Here is a 20633-nt window from a genome sequence, read left to right as displayed (position 1 = left end):
GCGACAACGATTTACAAGGCCCTCATACGATGTCGGATCATCGCAGACAACAACCCGATCATAAATCTCCTGATTGAGGCCCTGAAGAAAATGGTTATACTTGGCCATAGCATTGTCACTGACATGCGGAACATACGGAAGCAACTCAAAGAACTTCTGCTGATACTCATCAACAGACAAACTTCCCTGCTTCAGATTGATCAACTCAATCGCCTTGGTCTGCAGAAGAGCTGGCGGAAAGTAAAGCAGCATGAAAGCGGCTCGAAAATCGGCCCAAAGAACTCGACCCTGTCGCTGAACTATCGGTGCAGAGGTAGACCTCCACCACTTGCGCGCACCACCCTCCAGCAAGAAATCAAGGGTATCAATCTGCTGCTCCGCCGAGCACTGAAAAGTCTTGAAGCAGCTCTCCATCCTCTCAAGCCAGATCTCCGCAACATCCGGGGTCTCACCGCCTGAAAGAGGTTTCGGCCCCATCTGCAAGAACCGATGCATACTAAAACTCCGAGGCTCATCACGACGGTGTTGACGACGTTCTCGATGCTCTCGACGATGCTCCCGATCGTCGCGGTCTCCCCAGCGTCCAACATAAATTCCAAGTGTCTGCATTTATGTAATAAAACGGTATATATGTAAATAACTAATATAATAAAATTCCAAGTGTCTGCATTTATGACTCATTGATGAATGAGTAACATAAATTTGTATAAAAATTATTACAGCACAAAAAATTAGATTTATCAAAATCTCATTAGATAATAGTAAAATTTCAGGATATAATTATTATAAATATGATTATACGATATATTTATTGTATTTTAATTAACATTATTTTTCAATCTATATATATATATTATTTCTCGATTACTTGCTTTTGACCAGCAACCGCCTTTTAACAATCACGTTTCTAAATTACACCAAACAAAACAAAACATTGAAACATATGACCGAAACATAATATGTTGCGGATTAAAATTGTGTTTTGAATTGTGTGAACGGAAATTGTTAGCGACCTAACGAGGTATATGGCATGTCATTAGCCTCAGTCTGTCTGGACCGGCCGGATCCTCCGCTGTTCAGGATTAACGCATTTCCATGACTTGCTTGGTTAGATCACATACCAAATTATGCACCAAAGAGAAAGTCGATGGGTGGACAGAGGCTTCGGTTGCCAATCTTACGAGTATCATACAAAGTTTTCTATATCGTTCTGTACTTTCTCGTTTAGGATCTTCTTCGATTTCATTGTCCATACAATCGTGTACCACTCCACTCCTAACTGTTCTCGTCCATCTATTCAATATATAATGCTCTGGCAGTTTTTTTACGTCCTGCACATCATATACTTTCACAGCATGACAACACAATAATCCAGGATTAAATATCACCCTTCATTCTCCTTCTTTATCATTTCGTCCGACAACATCTTCAAATAATGGTTGATTTTCATTTTTATATTTTATGTAAGCAGCTGCGAACAAAACAAACTCTACTTGAAATAGATGAAAGATAGTGAGTGTAGTGACCCGTTCCAGAATCACCTACTAATCAGAACTTAAGCATGCAAAATTAACATTTAAAACTGAATCAGGTAAACAGCGGAAAAACAGTAATACAACCCAATCGAATCTGTAAGTACAAAATACTTAAACAACCAGATCGAACTAAATACCAAGAACAAATACCAACAACTACAGGTCAACCTCTGCCAGCTCCCTGTCCACTCCCTCCTGGACCGTCCAACCTGAGACCTGCCCCATCAAATAGGGTGTCCAAAACAGAGATAAACCGAGGACGTGAGCATAAAACGCTCAGCACCGAAAGCATGAGTATACAAGACTATGACATGCATGTATGCAAAATGTACTGGATACCAGGATCTGGGTATATCGAAATACTGCTCAGGTAAATGACGTCAAGGTATGTAGCACTCTGCGCCGTCGCACCAGGAGGTGGCTCCCATACCAAAATAAACCTGTGGATATACCGGTGACCTGACCACCGTCGGCCAACGGGGTCCAACCATCCACAACAAACGAGGGCTGAGCACCCTCTCAACAGGCTATCTCAAAAATAGTCAGGCTCAACATGATTATGCAAATGCCGCATAATAAACCATGCATCATATGACAGATAATAATGCAACATATAAACATGCAACACATAGTAAAGCATACTCAATCCTGCTATCTCGGATAGTACTTTCGTACCTCAAACCAGTAGATCCTAGCAATCAGTCCTAGAATCAAGTCTGCGTCCGTAGTCAGCCCACTGATGCCGCTAGCTCCCAACTAGAGCACAGCTCCGCTACAAAACCAGTAGCTCCCCGCTAGTGCCTAAACCTCGGGAAAAGACTAGAAACCCATCAGAAACGACTAAAACGCTCTGGAACACTCGGAATTGGCGAGTAACAAATGAAGCCTCGCGCCTCTATTTATAGACAACGATCGGACGATCCGATCCACTTCGGACGATCCGATCCACTGTACACTTCGGACCTTCCGAACCCTTATCGGACGATCCGAACCCTGCATGTCTTCCACGTGTCCAGACACTTGTCTTCGGACGATCCGAACCCTGATCGGACGATCCGAACTCTGCATGTCTTCCACGTGTCCAGCCACCTGTCTTCAGACGATTCGAACCCTCTTCGGACGATCCGAACCCGCTTCGGACGATCCAAACTCTGTTTGGTCCTTCCGATCCCACCGAAATATAATTAATCCAATAATTAACTCAAATTAGGCATCGGGATACTACAGTGAGGGTATAAATTTCAGAAATTTGACGCAACATAAGAGAACTCTCTAGCATTAATCTCGGTAATTTTTTATGTGTCTCAAATTCACATCTTAGTTCATTGTACCGCTTTTCCTCCAAGACCCGTTCGAAGTGCTTAAAAATTTGCATTATATCTAAGTCGGGTTTCATACAACTCTTGATATCAGAATTGACACTTTCACTGAGTTGTGTGCTCCTCATACCAAGTGTGAAAGCCTTGTTCATGTAACAAATTTATATTGTAAGTGGATTACAGCCATGTGTTTTCTTGAATATTATATTGTACTAGTAGAACACTCCAAGCCTCCTCGAATCGGGTCTCATAATCAATGCCATATATGCATCTCTTAAAATCTGTTAAGAAATGAGAACCATCTTTCATCAAGTTTCCCAAGTGTTTGATGTCATTTTGCATCAAATTCCATGTGCACAATCCATGAAATACCTCAGGCATCACCTCCTGTAAGGCCTTTGCCATAGCTTGATCTGTTAGAGTAGGTGCCCGTTGAGCCAAGTGTTGGCCGAGTGTTCACAATGAAACTCTATGTATAAGCAATCTTTATTTTAATAATATTTTTAATTATTGTTTTGGCAAATCTTTATCTGTATACCCATGTTAGTTGCATAGATAAAGACCTTGAATATACAAATAGTAGAAAGAATATGAGATGCTCATATGATGAGTATCATGAAACTCGTATTTGGAATACTGTATATTCTAAACAGTTCCTAGTCGATTCAGCCGCTGCTAAGAAGGATATAGGCCGCTAGAGTTCAAGACTAGTATCTGCGATGTGAGTACCATGTTTCATTGGTAGGGGACATTGTGATGTCCGAGCATGCAGATAGGTGCTCCTGGTAGAGTGCACTGAACAACCCTCCATAAAGGACTTTCCAAGTGGTTCTCACTTATCGAGTGGAAACGTCTTAGTTTATGGTTGTACACCATTAGTCCTTATGACCCGGAACAACATTGAGACTCTATGTGCTAGCATTACACTTTGACTTGTTTACCGACTCTCAAGGGGTCATCAGGTGGCAAGGTTGGGTGTTCTGTCGAAACATATAGGAGTCGATGCATTGTAGTCGGGGATTCACCGCTTACCTTCGGGTATGGATATCCTATGTGTTATCATGTGTATGTAGGTTGAAATCTCTGATCAGAGTATGGTGGTAATTATGAAAGGGGTTTCATAGATTACACTATCGATGCAACTACAACATGACACATAGTATCGATTCATTGACAACTCTCGATATACCAATGGTTGTCGAATCGGTCGGGATATATGAGTTGAAGGGACCGTACTGTACGCTAACCATAATTGAATGGTTCTTGCAGGCACTATCATTTGATACCTAGGAAATCATGTAAGCGATGCTGCTAGGCGTTTAACATGGTTGGTTGGGTACTATCAGACTTGAGTTCTGACGTTCTTGTTATCAAGGAGTTGATAAGTAAGAATGGAGCAATTGGGGTATGCTCGTATAAGGACATGTTTAGTCCGTATCACATAAAGATGTGAACCCACTGCTAGTTGTATCAATGAACCACTGAGGGCCACACAAGTACTGGCTTTCTAGATCCCGTTGAGAAGAGAAATAGTTCAATGTGTTGAACGGCTTATAAAGGAGTTTATAAGCGTAAGGAAAATTAGAAGTATGACTTCTATAAAGGAGAAATTAGTTCAATGTGTTGAACGACTTATAAATGAGTTTATAAGCATAAGAAAAATAGAAGTATGACTTCTATGAGAGAAATGTAACTTTTAATTTATGAATGTGTTCTTAAATTAAAAGTTGGCCAAATAAATAATGTATTTGAAAATTGTGATTTTCATAAACATTATTATGGACTAAATTAAATTAATTCAAGTGTTGAATTAATTAAACACTAGTGGGCATAGTAGAGTCCAAGTAATTAAATTAATTCAAGTGTTGGATTAATTAAATAACATTGGGCCTTATAGAGCCCAATTAGAAATAATTATTAAACTAGTGGGCTTGAGTAAAATCAAGTAACTTTAAATGGACTCAAATATGTTTGGGACATTTAAATAAAAGTCCATGAGCCTTGTAATTGTTACAAGCCCAAATAGAATGTTCATGGGGAGGTGAAGAGTTGGGAGACAACTTTTTCCATGTCCAAGGCATGGCATGATTTTGGGACAACACAATAACTTTTTTCACAACCAAGAAAGGTCTTCCTTCTCTCCTCCCATGGTGATGGCCGAAATTTCTTGTGTTTTTCTCCCTCATTTTTTTCTTCAATTGTTGAAGAAACAATACACTTCTCAAATAAAAATGCTCTAATTTTTCTAGTGCAAAATTAGAGTGGTTCTAGCTAGTTGGTGGTGGGCTTAATATTTGAGCATGGTGGGCTCAAAGGGAAGTTTGAAGATTGTCTTGCCATTCAAGAGCTAAGGTGTTTACACCTTAGTTGGAGCCATCATCAATCTTTTAAGATTGATAGGTACATTTCTAAACACACTATGAATGTCATTTTTGTGTTTTATTGTATTTGCTACACATTATAAGGGGTGGCCGAAATTTCCTTGTAAAATTTTGATTTTTAAACTTCCGTTGTGCTTCCGGTCACCGTAACCGATCCCCTTTCATGATCCTGATCAGTGAAGATAGTGAGAGGCTTCTTTTGCTTGTGTGCCTCTCAAAAAGTTCCGAACAACCATTTAAATGATGATGCAATCTCATCATACAAAAGTGTTGCACCAAAAGTCGCCGCTCCTCTATGATGATTGAAACCTGAGAAGATAGCAAGTGGTTGGTATGCACGGTTCGTATAATACGTGGTATCTAGTGACACAACATCACCAAAATACTCATAGTCGATTAGCATTCTCGCATCAGCCCAAAAAACATTAGTTATCCGTTCTTCCACATCCATCTGATTAGCATGGTGCAATGATGGATTTTTAGGTAATTGTTGTTGAAAATATCGCATCAGACAACCAACTTCCCCATATACCATACTTCTTTGTCTTTTGGATCGAATATAATTTTTAGCATCCAACATTGTATAACCAAGACCATTTATTCCCCCTGCATGCTTACTTATCAACTGAAAATTTTATTTTTGTCTGAGTCCAACATCCTCTGCCAAATCAATCTCATAGGCTTGAACTTCTGTAATTTTACGTTGGAAAGATAACATGTGAATTGTTTCTTGAAGATGGAGTGAGTGATTATGCTCTTCGATAAAATCATTAACTTTATATTTACTATCCACAAATGTGATTCACACTCTTACTTTACAATTTGTTCGAGTCTCAAGCCGAGGATTGAGTGTCGATGAATCTCTTTTGTCTTTTTTACGAACACCCTCCTTGCAATAAACATATTTATATGAATTTATAAATTTGGTGTTCTTGTTCTTGTTAAAATAATGCTTCCTAACTCCAAATCCAGTTTTTCCACCATATTCAACCCAACACTTCCAAGACTCGTCTAGACTATCAAATTCCATACCAATCTTAGGCTTGAATTCGATATTTGAACTAGAATCCATCAAGAATATGAAAGTATCAATAAAATTTTTGGCTTGTTTCAGTCTCAGTTTTTCAACGACGGTGACAAAAAATCTAATAAATTTCTATGTTACATATTAAATGCAACAAATTAATAATAAAACAATATTTTTCTCAACTAATATCCAAGAAGAATAAGCCAAAACACAATAAGTCAAGTACGTCAATTGTAATCAGTGTCAATCAAAATTCTAAACCAGACGAGTTGTGTCATGTACAAGAGAACGATGAATAGCCTAATTGTCTTGTTGATCTGCATGAATTATTTTGTATTGCTCCATGTTCACCCTACTAGATGTAAAATTCGTACAAAATTCATATTCAAATGATATCCTTAGTGATAAATAAAGATTCTTACTAAAAAATTTTAATTTTAGATTAGATTATAACAATAATTTTTTTCTAATATTTTACTAACTATTAAAAATACATCACGACCAATTTTTTAAACTATACAAAAATGAAAGGAAAATTCATAATTTAAAATCATGATACATTCTTCAATATTTTTTTATAATTATTGATTAAATATTTGATATATATATATATATATATATATATATATATATATATATATATATATATATATATAATCTACTAATTTAATAAAGATCAGAACTATATATTTTCTTTTAAAAAAAATTAAAATAATGTTAAAACAAAGCCACAAGTAAGAAAGCCAAGAAATATTTATCATCCTTACCAAGAATTATTTAATATCATGAGCTAAAACCTAATCTTACATGGTTATACATGCATATATATATATATATATATATATATATATATATATATATATATATATATATATATATATATATATATATATGTATACACACACACACACACACACACAAATTATATATATCACACACAAATTATTTATCATCCTTACCAAGAAAATCGAACCTTGTATGTTATAGTATATCCTGTAAAAATTAAAATAAAAATAAAAATAATAAAATTTAGTGAGAGAAAAAACGAGAAAAGAAGAAAATTGACAAAAGAAAACGAGATGAAATAGCTGAAAAGAAAACAAATGTTTAGATTATTTCATATAAAACAGTGTGAATAATGTTTGTGGAAGAAGGAAAAAAAAGAAAAAAAGAGAGGGGAAAAATGGAAAAAAAAAAGAATAAATAAAATAAAAAAAATACCATGTAAACACGGTAATGTAGATGCTACCTGTGGGGGCAGTGCCCTCACAGGATCTCAGCCATTGATTTTACATGGTGATTAAATTTAGGCCTTTGATCACTTCATGGGGTGTATGTGAGTGTAAATCTGGGCCTTTGATCACCTCATGGGAGCAGTGCCTCATAAGGTAGGGTGAAATGAACATGTAAACACAACATCTTACCATCACCGTAGGTGATCGGGGTCCGACTTTTTCCTCCTCTCTTTCCATTTACTGAAAAGCGTTTTCTTTGTCTTTTATTTTGCCTTTGGTTTCCTCATTTCCAAAACGTTTTCTAATTTACTTTTTCGCCATTTTCTTTTTCCCTCTTTCCACTTCTTCGATGTTCTTCTCTTTTTTTCCTCTATTCGATTTCAGAAACTAATGTTTTTGGGTTGATACAAGAATGTTAATATATTATGATGAGTACTTTGGAGATGTTTCATTGGAAACCATGTATTGCATGAACCTAGGGATAGCAATTTTCCCCACGAGTTTGGGGCCCGCGGGGAAAACCCGAAATGAGGATGGGGATCCCCGATTTTTTCGATTTTCGTTTCGGATTCGGGGATTTTTTTAAATCCCTGATTTAGTTCGGGACGGGTATGAGATTATTATCCCCATCCCCGAAATCCCCGAACCCGTCCTCGAAAATAATATCAATAATAAAATAATAGTATTATTATTATTAATAATATAATAATAACATTGTTTTTTAAAATATTAATAATATTATTATTATTAATATTGATATTGTTATTAATATTAATATTATCTTTAATAATAATAGATAATAATAAATTTTGGTTTGAGAAAATCTTCGAATCCATCATCGTCTTGCCATATTAATATTTTTGAAACGGAGATGGGGACGGGGATGAGATGTTGATCCCTGAAGTTCCCCGAACCCGAAAAAGCGGGGATGGGGACGGGGATGGTGGTGGGGATGGAATTCGGGGATGGGGATGGGAATGTCAAACCCACCCCCGCCCCGGCCCATTGCCATCCCTACATGAACCGTTTATAGCAACCACTTGTTATCTTTTTAGTTTTCAATTATCATATATCGATGATTTTTAATGAAGTACTTTTGTATGATGAGATTGCAACATTATTTAAATGTCTAAAATCTTTTTAGAGGTACAGAAGCATGAAAAACATCTAACTATCTTCAACAACCAAGATCAAGCTATGATAAAAGTCTTGCACGAGATAATGACTCAGATATTCCATGGATTGTGCACATGGAATTTAATGCAAAATGACATCGAGAATTTCAGAAATTTGATGAAGATGGTTTGTATTTCTTAATTGATCTTAAGAGATGGATGTATGATATTGATGATACGACACAGTTTGGTAAGGAATAGAGTGTTCTACTAGCATAATATAGTTTTCATGAAAACACTTGGCTACAATCCACATACATATAAAGGAGAAACGGACTGCTCGTCACATGAAGAAAGCTTTCCTGCTTGGTATCACAACTCGTTTCACGGTTAACTTTGACACTAATTTGTCAAACGATACTCTTTATCATGATTTAATTAATTTATCACAGTGAGCAAACATATGAATAGCAATGAGAATTTTTTATTCCAAAAATGACTTTTCACGGCCAAAATGTTTCTTAAAATTTTTAAATAATCATATAATTAGGACTAAAATTATAATTTCAGAAGGAGAAATTAATTCAAATGATTTTTACTTAATATGATTATATAAATAAATTACTATTTAGTAATATAATATTCTATGCTTGTTCACGAGCTTCTAACAAATTAAAAAGAGCTAAAAAATTACATGTATTAAACTTGATTTTTTAAAACTCTTTTAAAAAGAAGAGAAGAAGAAATGTTTTTGGGAAAAAAGATCGTACATGGAAACAGAGGGAGGAAAAAAGCCCAGGAATTTTTTTCTGCCAGCTTCCAAAACGGTGGCGTCTACCAAAACAGCACCGAGTGCTTTTAATCCTCAACAGCAGATGATCCGGACCGAGTCCGTCAGATTTATTTATATTTAGTTATTTAGACTTATCAACTTTAAATAATAATAATAAAAAATTTACCACCCCAAGTTTATTGAAATACACGAGGGAATATATATTTCAAAATGAAAAGTTTATTAAATAGTAATAATTATATCTGAATTTTATAAACAATGATGTATCATTTAAATTTAAATCTGTAGAAAGGGAGGGCCATATCACTCACTGGATTGGCTCAGCACAATGATGGAATACAGCAAAAGTCATCATTTTAACTCGCCAAAATGAATCCACCACCACTTAACTTACCAAAGAATACAATTGTCAAACTTCATTACTCCCTTCATTTTCAATTTCCCTAATCAGCTTTTCTATTTGTCTTCTATAGATAGGCATATAATGGTCAGCAATCATGGTCTGTGACAGCCTCAATTTACTATATAACGACCTGGGAGTGAGGAAAATACCCACTTTCGGCTCTTCCCCCGAGGTTTCGTCCAAATCACTTGATGTACTGGCATCACTCACCCGGTCAGGGTCATCGTTAACCAGTGTAACAATATGCATTATCTTTCCAGGAGGGAAAAATCTGTGCGCGTCCATTGTATTCGGTACAGGCTCGTTATCATCACTTACCTCAGCAATGGCTGCAGCTTCTTCTTCCCTAATTTCCTTTACCGTATCAACTTCCTCAGATGACTCCTGCTCGTAAAGCTCTCGTTCTAGCTGTTGCCACAATTCAACTTCTGTCATGCGATCTTCATTTCTTATGTGGTCCAATACACCCTCACCATCATCGCTGTCTGCAAAAGCAATCTCACTTGCACGATTGTCTGAAGTCCCTGCTGCATCCTCTGAGGAGAATTCTGGAGGTTCTTTTGTATTTGTAACAACTACGGTCTCCTCAACAGTTGTTTGGAAAGGGCCTAATGTTCCTCTCTGAGTTGACGAAGATTCTGGAGTCTCTGCTCTCACACTGCAATTTGTACGGGATCTCTGACGAGGACCAATGCAAGACCATGAAGACATATTTAGGCCAGGACGGGACAAAGCTGCCTGAGCCATGCTTTGAGCTCTCTTCATAACCACCTACATCACCGAGTAAAATGTTGGTCCAACAAGATCTAACTAAATGCAACTTTGAATTCACGTGTGTAAACAACTTAGTTAGACGAGATTGGAAGAAAATATCATCCTGAATGTTGAAGGTAAAGGTGGCAGTGTTAATGATCTTGAATTTACCAACACCGATAATCATTACTCAAAGTTGTCACCTTAAAACTACCGCAATCGTGTCAAACAAATCTTCCTATTTAAGAAGCAGAAGACCCAACAGGAATTGATTATGACATCATCATACTATATGTTGAAATAAAATAGAAGTTGACACTACTGGAGAGCTGTCTGCCTTTCCAAATGCTGAAATATTAGGATCAAATATTTACACCTGAGTACCACTGGAAACTGGACGTAGTAGTGCACCAGCACCAGCCACTTTTGCTTTAGCACTGGCCATGGATGGAAGCCGAGAACCCAACGCTGAAGCAGATCTATACACAGTACTAAGGATTCGGGTTCGTTCAATTTGATTTCTCAGATCATTCAACCACGCAGATGCTGTGACCTTCGAATGGCATAAAGCTATTGTGAGCCAATAAAAATAAGCGTAGAACGTGCAGAAAAAACATAATGCGCACAAACCTCTACATTACACCTCTATATTAATCTCAAATCGAAGATAAGCACACCAAAGAGTCAGTTTCAGGTTTTAAGAATTCACAGGTTAAATCATATTCCTCTTCCGAGTGCACTACAGTGTTACCTGACCTCAGTTAGGCATGCTTAGCGAACCAATTCAGACCTGAACCGGACCGGTATGGATGAACCGCACTCCGAACCACCTCCAATCAACTATTTAATGTATTGAATCGAATTAGTATTTCCTGAACCGATTAAACCGGTTCTGAGACCGGATCCGGTCCCAGAACTGGAAATTTTAAAAAATAATAATAAATGGCCACTGGGCCAACGGCTACAATTCAGTAGCTGTCGGGTTGCCAACGGCTACTGAATACACTTTTCTTTTTGCAATTGCACATATATTTTTTTAACCCATCAACTTTAAATACAAGATCGTTTTTTAACATTTTCACACAAATTTTCTCAATTATACATTTCTCTATTTGCTATCATTTGTTAACATATATTCAATAAAATTTGTTATACTTTTATCTACACTCAATATTCTCTTAATTATTATTTACTTACTCTTTCACAATGTACTCAAATAAATAATTCGAATTTCAATAACGTCATCTTCAAACCGTGGTGGTGGTGGTCGTGAATACATTCCCACTTTGGTGAATATTTTGAATACGTCCCCGACTTTAATGAAATCGAACTTGACCACAAGGAGGAAGAAGCCATGAAACTCTTCAACAAAGATATAGGGACATCATCGTCCGCCCTCGTAAGCAACACGATTGCCATGAGTATGATGGCAGGCCGAGCAAAGCGAAGCAAAGTTTGGGATCACTTACGAACAACACTTTTGTCGTATGTAAAATTTGCAAAATCAAATATACTTACAAAACAGGTGGTAGTTCAGGTGGCACCGGCACTTAGAAAAACATTTAGTCAAGATACATAAACTTGACCCTTAACTCTACAACTATTCGGTAGAAACCAACCCAACAACAAATTAATCATTCAAGTATTAAAAATTTCACAATTACAAAAGAAATTACTCAAAAATTCATCGTTAAATTTGTTGTGAAATATTTTCAATTTTTGATAATAGCTGAACAAAAAAGTTTTTTTGAAATTATTAGTACTGTTCAACCTGGGTTTTACAATATTTCTACAGACAACTTAAGAAATTTTGTTTTAATATCTATGAGGAATATAAAAAAACACTAAAATCGCATCTTTCAAATATTTCTCAAAGAGTTAGTTTGACAAAAGATATTTGGACTAAATATGAAATATGAATCTTATCTTGTTGTTACATGTCAATAGATTGATGAAACTTAGACTGTGCAAAAAAGAATTTTAGAGCTAGATCATTTAGAATAGTCATATAACGCTTATACTATAGCAAGATATGCTTTAAATTTTGTTATGACATGCAAAATAAAATAATGTCGATCATATTAGATAATGCGAGTGTCAATACTCTTGCGATTAAATACTTTAAAGATTCATTAAAACCAATTTTAGATGATAATTTGCTTTATGTTATATGTGTATGTCATATTATCAACTTATGTGTTAAATGTGCATGTGATGAGCATATATCTATTGTAATAGAAAAATTCAAAGTATAAGATAAATTATTAGGTGAAAGAGGGAAGACATGGACGTTATTGGAAAACACTAGTCGAATCAAACGAGATTAAATTTAAAAATTTCCTCTTCTTGTTAAAACTAGACGGAATTCTTTATATCACTTGCTTCATACTTTGCTACGTTTTAAAGATTTAGTTAATCTATATTACAATAATATTGTCGTAGAGTCTTTAATGTTGATTGGCTATGATTGGAATATTTTAAGTAACTGTATTTATTTGTTAGAAATTTTTAGAGCAGCAAACGAAACCTATTACAGTATTTAATTACCCTACTTCAACCATGTTTCTACATTTACTTTTCAATACGTTCTAAAATTCGCTAGGGCTAGTCGGGCGCTAGACCAACGCCTAGAGCCTAGGATGCATAGGCGAGGACTAGGCGCAGTCAGGCGGATTCCACGGTATCAAGAGACTTGTAATTGTTTTTAGAATAAATTTCAGCCCAAATTTTGTTAAAATCCAAGTGACTATTAAAATCCAATTGACACGTGGTTCATTCCTCCTGCTTCTTCTGCTTAAGGCAAGTCAGGATAATAGGCAATGCAGTAGAAATCATAATATAGAAAAAAATTACTTTTAGAGTCTGGCTCGATTTTCTTATGTGGGCAAAAATAAGCAAACAAAGAAGATGAGAGTGATGTAAGACAAGCGCAAGCCAATAAATCATGGTTTTAATTGGGCTTTCAATCCCAAAAAAATTAAAAGCAGAAACCTATCATTCTTTCTTGCGTCATGTTGTTTAACTGGCTACAAAATTCCCAAAAAACCTTTAAACACCTAGGACCGCCTAGGCACCCTTGCCACCTATACGCCTCCTCCGATCGGGCTGCGCCCCGAGTTTAAGAACACTGAAATTAATTGAATATCATGATGATGTTATGCATGATTTTGCTTCCAAATGGAAAACAATTTTTTAAAATATTGGGTGAATATCCCAATTGTGCTTGGCTTAACAACATTAGTTAATATTAGTCAAAGTCAAAGCGGGTAGCTCCTTGGAGGCGCCTAGGCGGCCGGCTAGCATGAGTTTTAGAACACTGAAATTTATTGAATATCATGATGATGTTATGCATGATTTTGTTTCCAAATGGAAAACAAAATATTGGGAGAATATCCCAATTGTGCATGACTTAGCAACATTATTTGATCTTAGTCAAAGTCAAGGTGGGTTAGACATGATTTTTCAATATTATGTTAAATTTTTTCGGAAGAATGTTATCTATCAAAAGAAGTCGACGATGCATTCTTTCCGAGAATTATTTGATTTTTATGCTACTGAACAATGTGAACTGAGTGCGCAGTTGAAGGAGATGTCGACATAAAGAAGCAAAAGTGGAGCACTTGACTTCTTTCAAAGTTTGAAACGATAACAGTTCAAAGAAATATCGGTGACAACAACAAATTACAATGAGATCCAAATTTATCTAAGCTAAAGCCAATATATTGGGACTACATAGAATTTCGATGTACTTGATTCGCGGAAAGTAAATTCTCAACTTTATCCAGAGATAGCGGTAATTGCAAGAGAGCCATTCAAAGTTCAATTGTTGCTTCCGAATCAGCTTTTTTAGTATGTGGAAAAATCATTGATAAACAAAAAACTAACATAAAGTCAAAAACATTTAGCATGCCAACAAGATTTATTTATAGCCGAAAAAAAGAATAGGACTGTTGGAGCAATCAAAGACAAGCTCCGACGAAGATCCGGAATGCTCAAAATATATTTTAATAAATCGTGATGAATTTTAGATGATTAATAGTGAAAATCAATGTTTAAGTTATTTTATTTTTATGATTAATCAGTATTGTTTCCACTAAAAATACTAAATAAAAAAATATGTCCATTAATAATAGTAATTTTATATTAAAAATAATAAAATTCGGACCTGGAACCGGTTTGACCCGGACCAAAACCAGTCTATAAATGATAAAACCGGTCTGCAGTTCAGATTTACCTTGAAACCGGCTCGACCGGTTCCGGAGTTTCCCGACCCGGAACTGGCGAACCGTTAAGCATGTCTGACCTCTATAATATTATGACTATCATATCCAAATTTCTCATCTTGTATTATTTCTTACCTAGCATATCTTTAACACGTTAAAAGTAGAACCCACATAGAAGTTCAGCGAAAAATTCTCCAACTGAAACAAACAATTACCCGACAGCAAAGATAAGATCCACTAGTTCACTAGGGCCCATTAGATGAAACTATTCTGCCATGGATAAGTCGAGGTGACTACTACAACAACATTTAATGTGGAGATATAGAACAAACAAATCAATCTCTTTTCGAGACAAACTGCAAAATTTAGGAAATATTTGGGACAGCACTTGGAAAAATACCTCAGCACGCAAGTCATCCACAGATGCAGCTGAGAAAGTGGGCACCAAATCAGCACCGTTAATTACAGAAGTAACAAACTCATTTCCTGATTCAGCCAGTTCCCAAGTCATACAAGCAGCTGCAAGTAATAATTCATGATCATGTATAAAACCATGTCCTTGGTAATATAATACTAAAAAGGATAATCTAGACCAGACAACAATAAATGTACAGAACTAATCAATAAGAAAATTAAATGAACCTGGAGCAAAAGCAAAACAAGTAGTGGTTGATAACTCTTTTTGTTCACGTAATACATATGTTAAAAGTGCAGCTGTGCCACCACCCAGAGAATGTCCAACGATCTGTAGACAACAGAACAGTAAGTCTTGAAACCAGAGCATTACCAGTAACACGGGCCAAATTTCAAAGTTAAACTTAACCTGAAATATGAGTGAAAAATATATATAAAAAGTGAAAGAATTCTTGATGCCTCAAGTGATGTAATAGATAAATTTAACTTTTTCAATCAAACATTAGCATGACATAATAAAAAATTATGCAGTTAAAGCAGCTTCAACAGATAGTACCTATGAAGGAAGCCATTTTCTCAACTTACATATAATTCTGGGAAAAAACTGGATGAGTCAGCTAAAGACGTTTTGGACTGTATAATGCAAATGTGTAAACAACCTAATTCAGAATCAGAGAATGGGGTTTCTGTGTGATTTCACATGCCAGATAGGAAATATATCAGAGGTGAAAACTCAGAACTCGCCCAAGTAAAAAAAACCAAGTAAACTTAAATCTTATAACCTCGTGGGGGTGTTTTCTTAACCACTCAATTATTGTATTTATTACAAAATACATTCTTCAATTTTTTTACTTTAATATTATCTATACTTCTTAAATAAGTTAACTAATATATTTGCCGACATATATAATCTCATTTTATTTTAATTTTATACTTTATTAAAATAAAAACTGAAAAAATAAAACCTGGCTGCTGGGCTGGAATGGATACCCAGTCCAGACCAGGTTTTACAGGGCTGACTTTATTTAACCTAACAGATCAGGGCCAAAAAATATTTTCCTGGGTCAAGTGAGAAGTCTGTCTGCCCAGCCTGTTTTCACCCCTTTAAAGAAACTTGAGTTGAAGAAAATGTAAACCTTAAGGGTGTAATCGGGATGGCTGTTCACTGCCGTGAGGAGACGAGGAGTGGCAAGTTTTGCAATCCATCTTGCAGCTGCAACCATTCCGCAATGTGCATAACCTAAAACCAAGTTGTTGACTCCACCTCCATAAACCACGGTATGATGGAATGGTACCACTGCTCCTGTAACAGCGGTCAAAGTATCCTTGACACTGTGAGTTCCACGGATTAGCAAAAGGAAATTTTTTGCTTTGTGGTCGACCAATATAGTAAATGCTGGTTTTAATATCTACATCAAGATTCAAAATAAAGATCAGATAATGAGCTTACAACCGGATAAACACTCAAAATATTTAGTTAACAAGTTTAAATAAAACTTTACGCCAGCTTTAGGTTCTTGGAGGAGAACATCTTCTTTAGAATACCCAGTTTCCTCCAAAAATAAAGGGAAGGGCTTTTTTGAGAAATGCCAGCAGAGTGTAAGCAAATTTAAGAGATATTTAAGCTCCACACAAATTTCAAGTCCTTTAAGCTGTAAGCTGTCTTTACCACCAAATTCACGACTAACATGCAAATTTCCCTGCATAGTAAGTTCAGTCTTAACAGTTACATTTGCAGAACATCTAATTGCTTGTTGAAAGATAAATTAACTTATAAATTGCGAGCAACTGACCATAAACTAACAGTTTATGAACATGATCTCATGCAAGTATTTTTGGTACCACAGATATACATGGTTCAGTACGACCATTTGCTTGGATATCAGTTGAGCAAGTAAACACCACCCACCGAACCTTAAATCATCGTCTTCGCCTTCTATATATTAACTCCGATTAGTTTAATACATTCCCTGTTTACTATTACGCCAATTACATGTTATGTGAACCTAAAACTGTTCTCTCACTGCTTTGATACATTCACAACCAGGACTTCTTAGATCATATGAATGATGGTGCAACAACTCCTTTAAGTCAAATCAGTTCTTCAGTTCAACAATAATCTGAACTTAGCATTTTACTGTTTTATATAGTTTCTACAAAAATTCTTAATTTACACCTAAAAGTCATGAATATTGTCAAGGTTGTAAATGGCGAGAGGCGGTGGCGGGGCGGTCAGTGACCGACTACGCCTCGGCCGTCTAGGCGGTGCCCAGGCGGTTGAATTTTTTTAAGTAATTTTTTATAGAAAATCATAGATAATCATGCAATATAGATAATCATAGATATTTATTTTTTTATGTAAAATGTGCAACTAAATAATGTTTAAACACGAGCTTCATACAATACAATATCATCTAGATAATGTGCAATTAATAAAGATTCATCATCATATTAATGTTATTATGCTAACAAAGTAATATAATTACTTTTACCAAAAAACTAAATTTAAATTTCAAAGTTTCAATCAATTATCCATCATTAGAACAAATAGTAGACTAAATATAACTAATATTCCAAATCATCTACATATACACCAACTACATCCATGATCCTCTCATCATCGGACTCAAAATTGTTTAGTAAGTTTTTAAAATTGTTGACTAGGTTTTTAAAATTATTGACTAAATTTTTAAAATTGTTGACTAGGTTTTAAATTTGTTAACTACCACTTAAAAATCTTGACTGCCCGCCTGCTCGTTGCCTCACCTGCCTGGTCGCCGCCTCGACTTGCCTCCCCAACGCCGTATAGCTTGGGCCGCCTAAAACACCCGCCTCATGCATAGGCGGTGCGGTCGAGGGCCGCCTAGGTGGTGCCTAGGCTGCCTCCTCGACCGCCATTTAAAATACTGAATATTGTGAAAATGTAAACGGGGAGATGTTGCGTATCACCCGTCAAAAGAATAGCTTGGAAATGTGAAAATTGAAAAATGCATACCTGCCGTTTTAAGAGAAAACTGATACCAAAAGCCAAATCACCAATGGGCCACTTTCCCAAAGTTTCAGAGTAAGTAAATCTAAGAGTCTCCGACAAAGTAGATATTGTCTCTAACCATGTTGCAGGAGCTTGTATAAGTCTATGAGAGACTCTATCAATCCCCAATGGGGGATGATTGTGCACATCTCCACCATTTTCATCATCATCACTAATTCTTCTATTCGATTGAATTTTTTTATTCAACGTGTAATACAAAAGAGCAGCTGCACCTGCTGCCGTGGCCATTGTGGCTGTGGCCATGAGCTTTGGAGCACTACCATTTTACAAAAGTAAGAAGACAATATCTCAGTATGCTAGCACATAAAAAGGATTTTTCTAAAGATCACCAAAATAGGCTAGTTAAAAAGTCATACATGCAATGAAAGCTTCAATAGTCACTAGATAGACTCGACATTAATTGATAAGCTAAAGATAACACAGTAAGAATAAAAGAGTTAGATATTTTAAAGGATGCAACAAAGGACCTTCCTCTGCTTTTCAATAACAATAAAGAACATGTTTATCCCTTCGGATCTCTTGTATGAACTTCTATAAAAGCTCAAATCATGTAATGAGTAACAGACTCAAAATACCATCAAAACAATTTATCAACCATAACGAAGAAAATAAACACTAACAGTTAAAAATTCTCCATCAAACACAACTTCTTCTCTAATTCTCATTCCATGCAAAGATTAGTCATAAGAGAACAATAAAAAAATTTCGGATTGTCCTACACTCGATAAACCCAAAATAAAATAATTTCGACAAATCCTCAGCATGCCAATCGGATTACTCAAGCAAAAAAGGCAACTTAATTAACCTTAACATGATTAAAAGAAAGCCCTAGAAACCCCAACTTCGAGTGCCAATTTTAATTTTAATTTTAATCAAAGAAAAAGTACGGTTGGTGGACGAAATCGAGGAGGAAAAAAACGACGAGGATTTTAGTTGCCGTACCTGAATTCTTGGAGGGTTTGAGGGATGATTCGACGGTGATTATTTAGCTTCGAGTGTAAGGAATCCGAAATTTAAGAGAAGAAGAAAAGCACACAGCACAGGTATAGTTAGCCGGAAGTCAAAACTGATTTCGGATCTTTGGATCAGAATCGGACCTTTTAATCATAGACAGCCCACCGCCTCTTCGTTATTTGCTTTTTTTTCTTCCTTTTTCCACATTATGAAAATATTAAATTATTATAGTAGGTGTTTCATAAATAAAGTCATTGAATATATTATAAGTATCAATGAGATCCACAGATCATGTGGATCATTAAATTCATTAAGAAGTGTATTGTATATTATAAATTCGTTTCTACTCAATTCAGCCAAATAAAACAAGGATAACGGTCGTTCGAGCTCGACGCTATCATCTATTATGGAAATGACACATTTCGTTGGTAAGTACATGGATATGCGCATATTCATACAGATGGGTGCTCATTGAATGATGCACAGAACAACCATCCATCGGACTTTCTAAGTGTTTATCGATTACCGAGTGGATTAGTTCACGATTATGGTTGTACAACATTAGTCATTTGAGTCGGGACAACAATGAGGCTTTATGTACTAGTACTGCACTTTGACTCATTTACCGACTCCATGAGGGTCATCGGGTGGTGAGGTTGTGCGTAGTTTTGACATACGTAGGAGCCGATATATTGTAGCCGGTGATTTACCTCTCATCTACGGGTGCTGATATCCTATGTTATCTGATTAATTGATAGTGCAAAGAATCTCTTGCAAAAGTAAGACAAGTGCATTATGAAAATGTGTTTCATTAGTTTCACATACGATACCACTACGATTGCTCAAAAATACATCACATCTTTATCAAATTCTTTGGCAATGCTCGATATAACAAGAGTTACATATTCGATCGGGGACATATGTGTTGAAAGCACAGTATCGTACACTAATCATAACATACTGGTTCTTACAAGCACTATCAATGATACTTAGGGGATATGAGGCAATGTTACTAACGATCTTACCATTATTTGATGTGTGTAACTAGACTTGAGTTCTGAGTTTTTTGATCAAAAGGTTAGTAAAAGTATGAGGTCAATTAGGATAAGCTCGAATAAGGACAAATGATGTCTTCAATCACATGAAATTGTGAATCCATAGCTAGTTGAATCTCTTTATAATTGAGGGTCATACAAGTATTAAAATATGTGTTTCCGTTGATATAGTTGACTTCAAAGATTTAAATTTTGCGACTGTAGTTTGATGAAGATCAAACCTATATCTTATTGAGGAGTTTATAAGTGAGATTTCATATTTAGAAGTTGTGAAAATTAGCATGATTGTTAATTTTATGAGAGAGTGAAACTGCCTAATTTAGTGAAAAAGTTCCAAAATAGACCGCTACCAAAATTGAACAAAGAAAATTTTG

General features: G+C 35.8%; 1 protein-coding gene across 1 annotated transcript; it reads right to left on the bottom strand.

Annotated features, from left to right (window-relative positions):
- Positions 1-9623: 9623 nt before the first annotated feature.
- Positions 9624-19394, bottom strand: LOC140819434 (uncharacterized). Its single transcript, XM_073179521.1, has 8 exons — positions 19193-19394; positions 18194-18506; positions 16701-16898; positions 16335-16607; positions 15427-15529; positions 15185-15303; positions 10938-11114; positions 9624-10579 (listed from the first exon to the last, which is right to left on the bottom strand). Exons 2-8 carry the CDS (start codon positions 18491-18493, stop codon positions 9815-9817), a joined length of 1935 nt encoding a protein of 644 aa, XP_073035622.1. The 5' UTR covers positions 18494-18506; positions 19193-19394; the 3' UTR covers positions 9624-9814.
- Positions 19395-20633: the final 1239 nt, after the last annotated feature.

This window comes from Primulina eburnea, chromosome 18 (genome assembly GCF_022965805.1).
Source record: "Primulina eburnea isolate SZY01 chromosome 18, ASM2296580v1, whole genome shotgun sequence".
Taxonomy (NCBI): Eukaryota; Viridiplantae; Streptophyta; class Magnoliopsida; order Lamiales; family Gesneriaceae; genus Primulina; species Primulina eburnea.
Note: the sequence above shows the minus strand (reverse complement) of the source record. Positions and strands in the feature narration are given on the sequence as shown.

Excerpts from the sequence above, each read along its gene's own strand:
- LOC140819434 (XM_073179521.1), bottom strand. The coding sequence starts at position 18,493 with ATGGCCACAGCCACAATGGCCACGGCAGCAGGTGCAGCTGCTCTTTTG. Across the intron at positions 16,899-18,193 it reads GTTTTCTCTTAAAACGGCAG|GGAAATTTGCATGTTAGTCG; the intron begins GTATGCATTTTT and ends CTTACTATGCAG. Across the intron at positions 16,608-16,700 it reads TCCAAGAACCTAAAGCTGGC|ATATTAAAACCAGCATTTAC; the intron begins GTAAAGTTTTAT and ends ATCTTGATGTAG.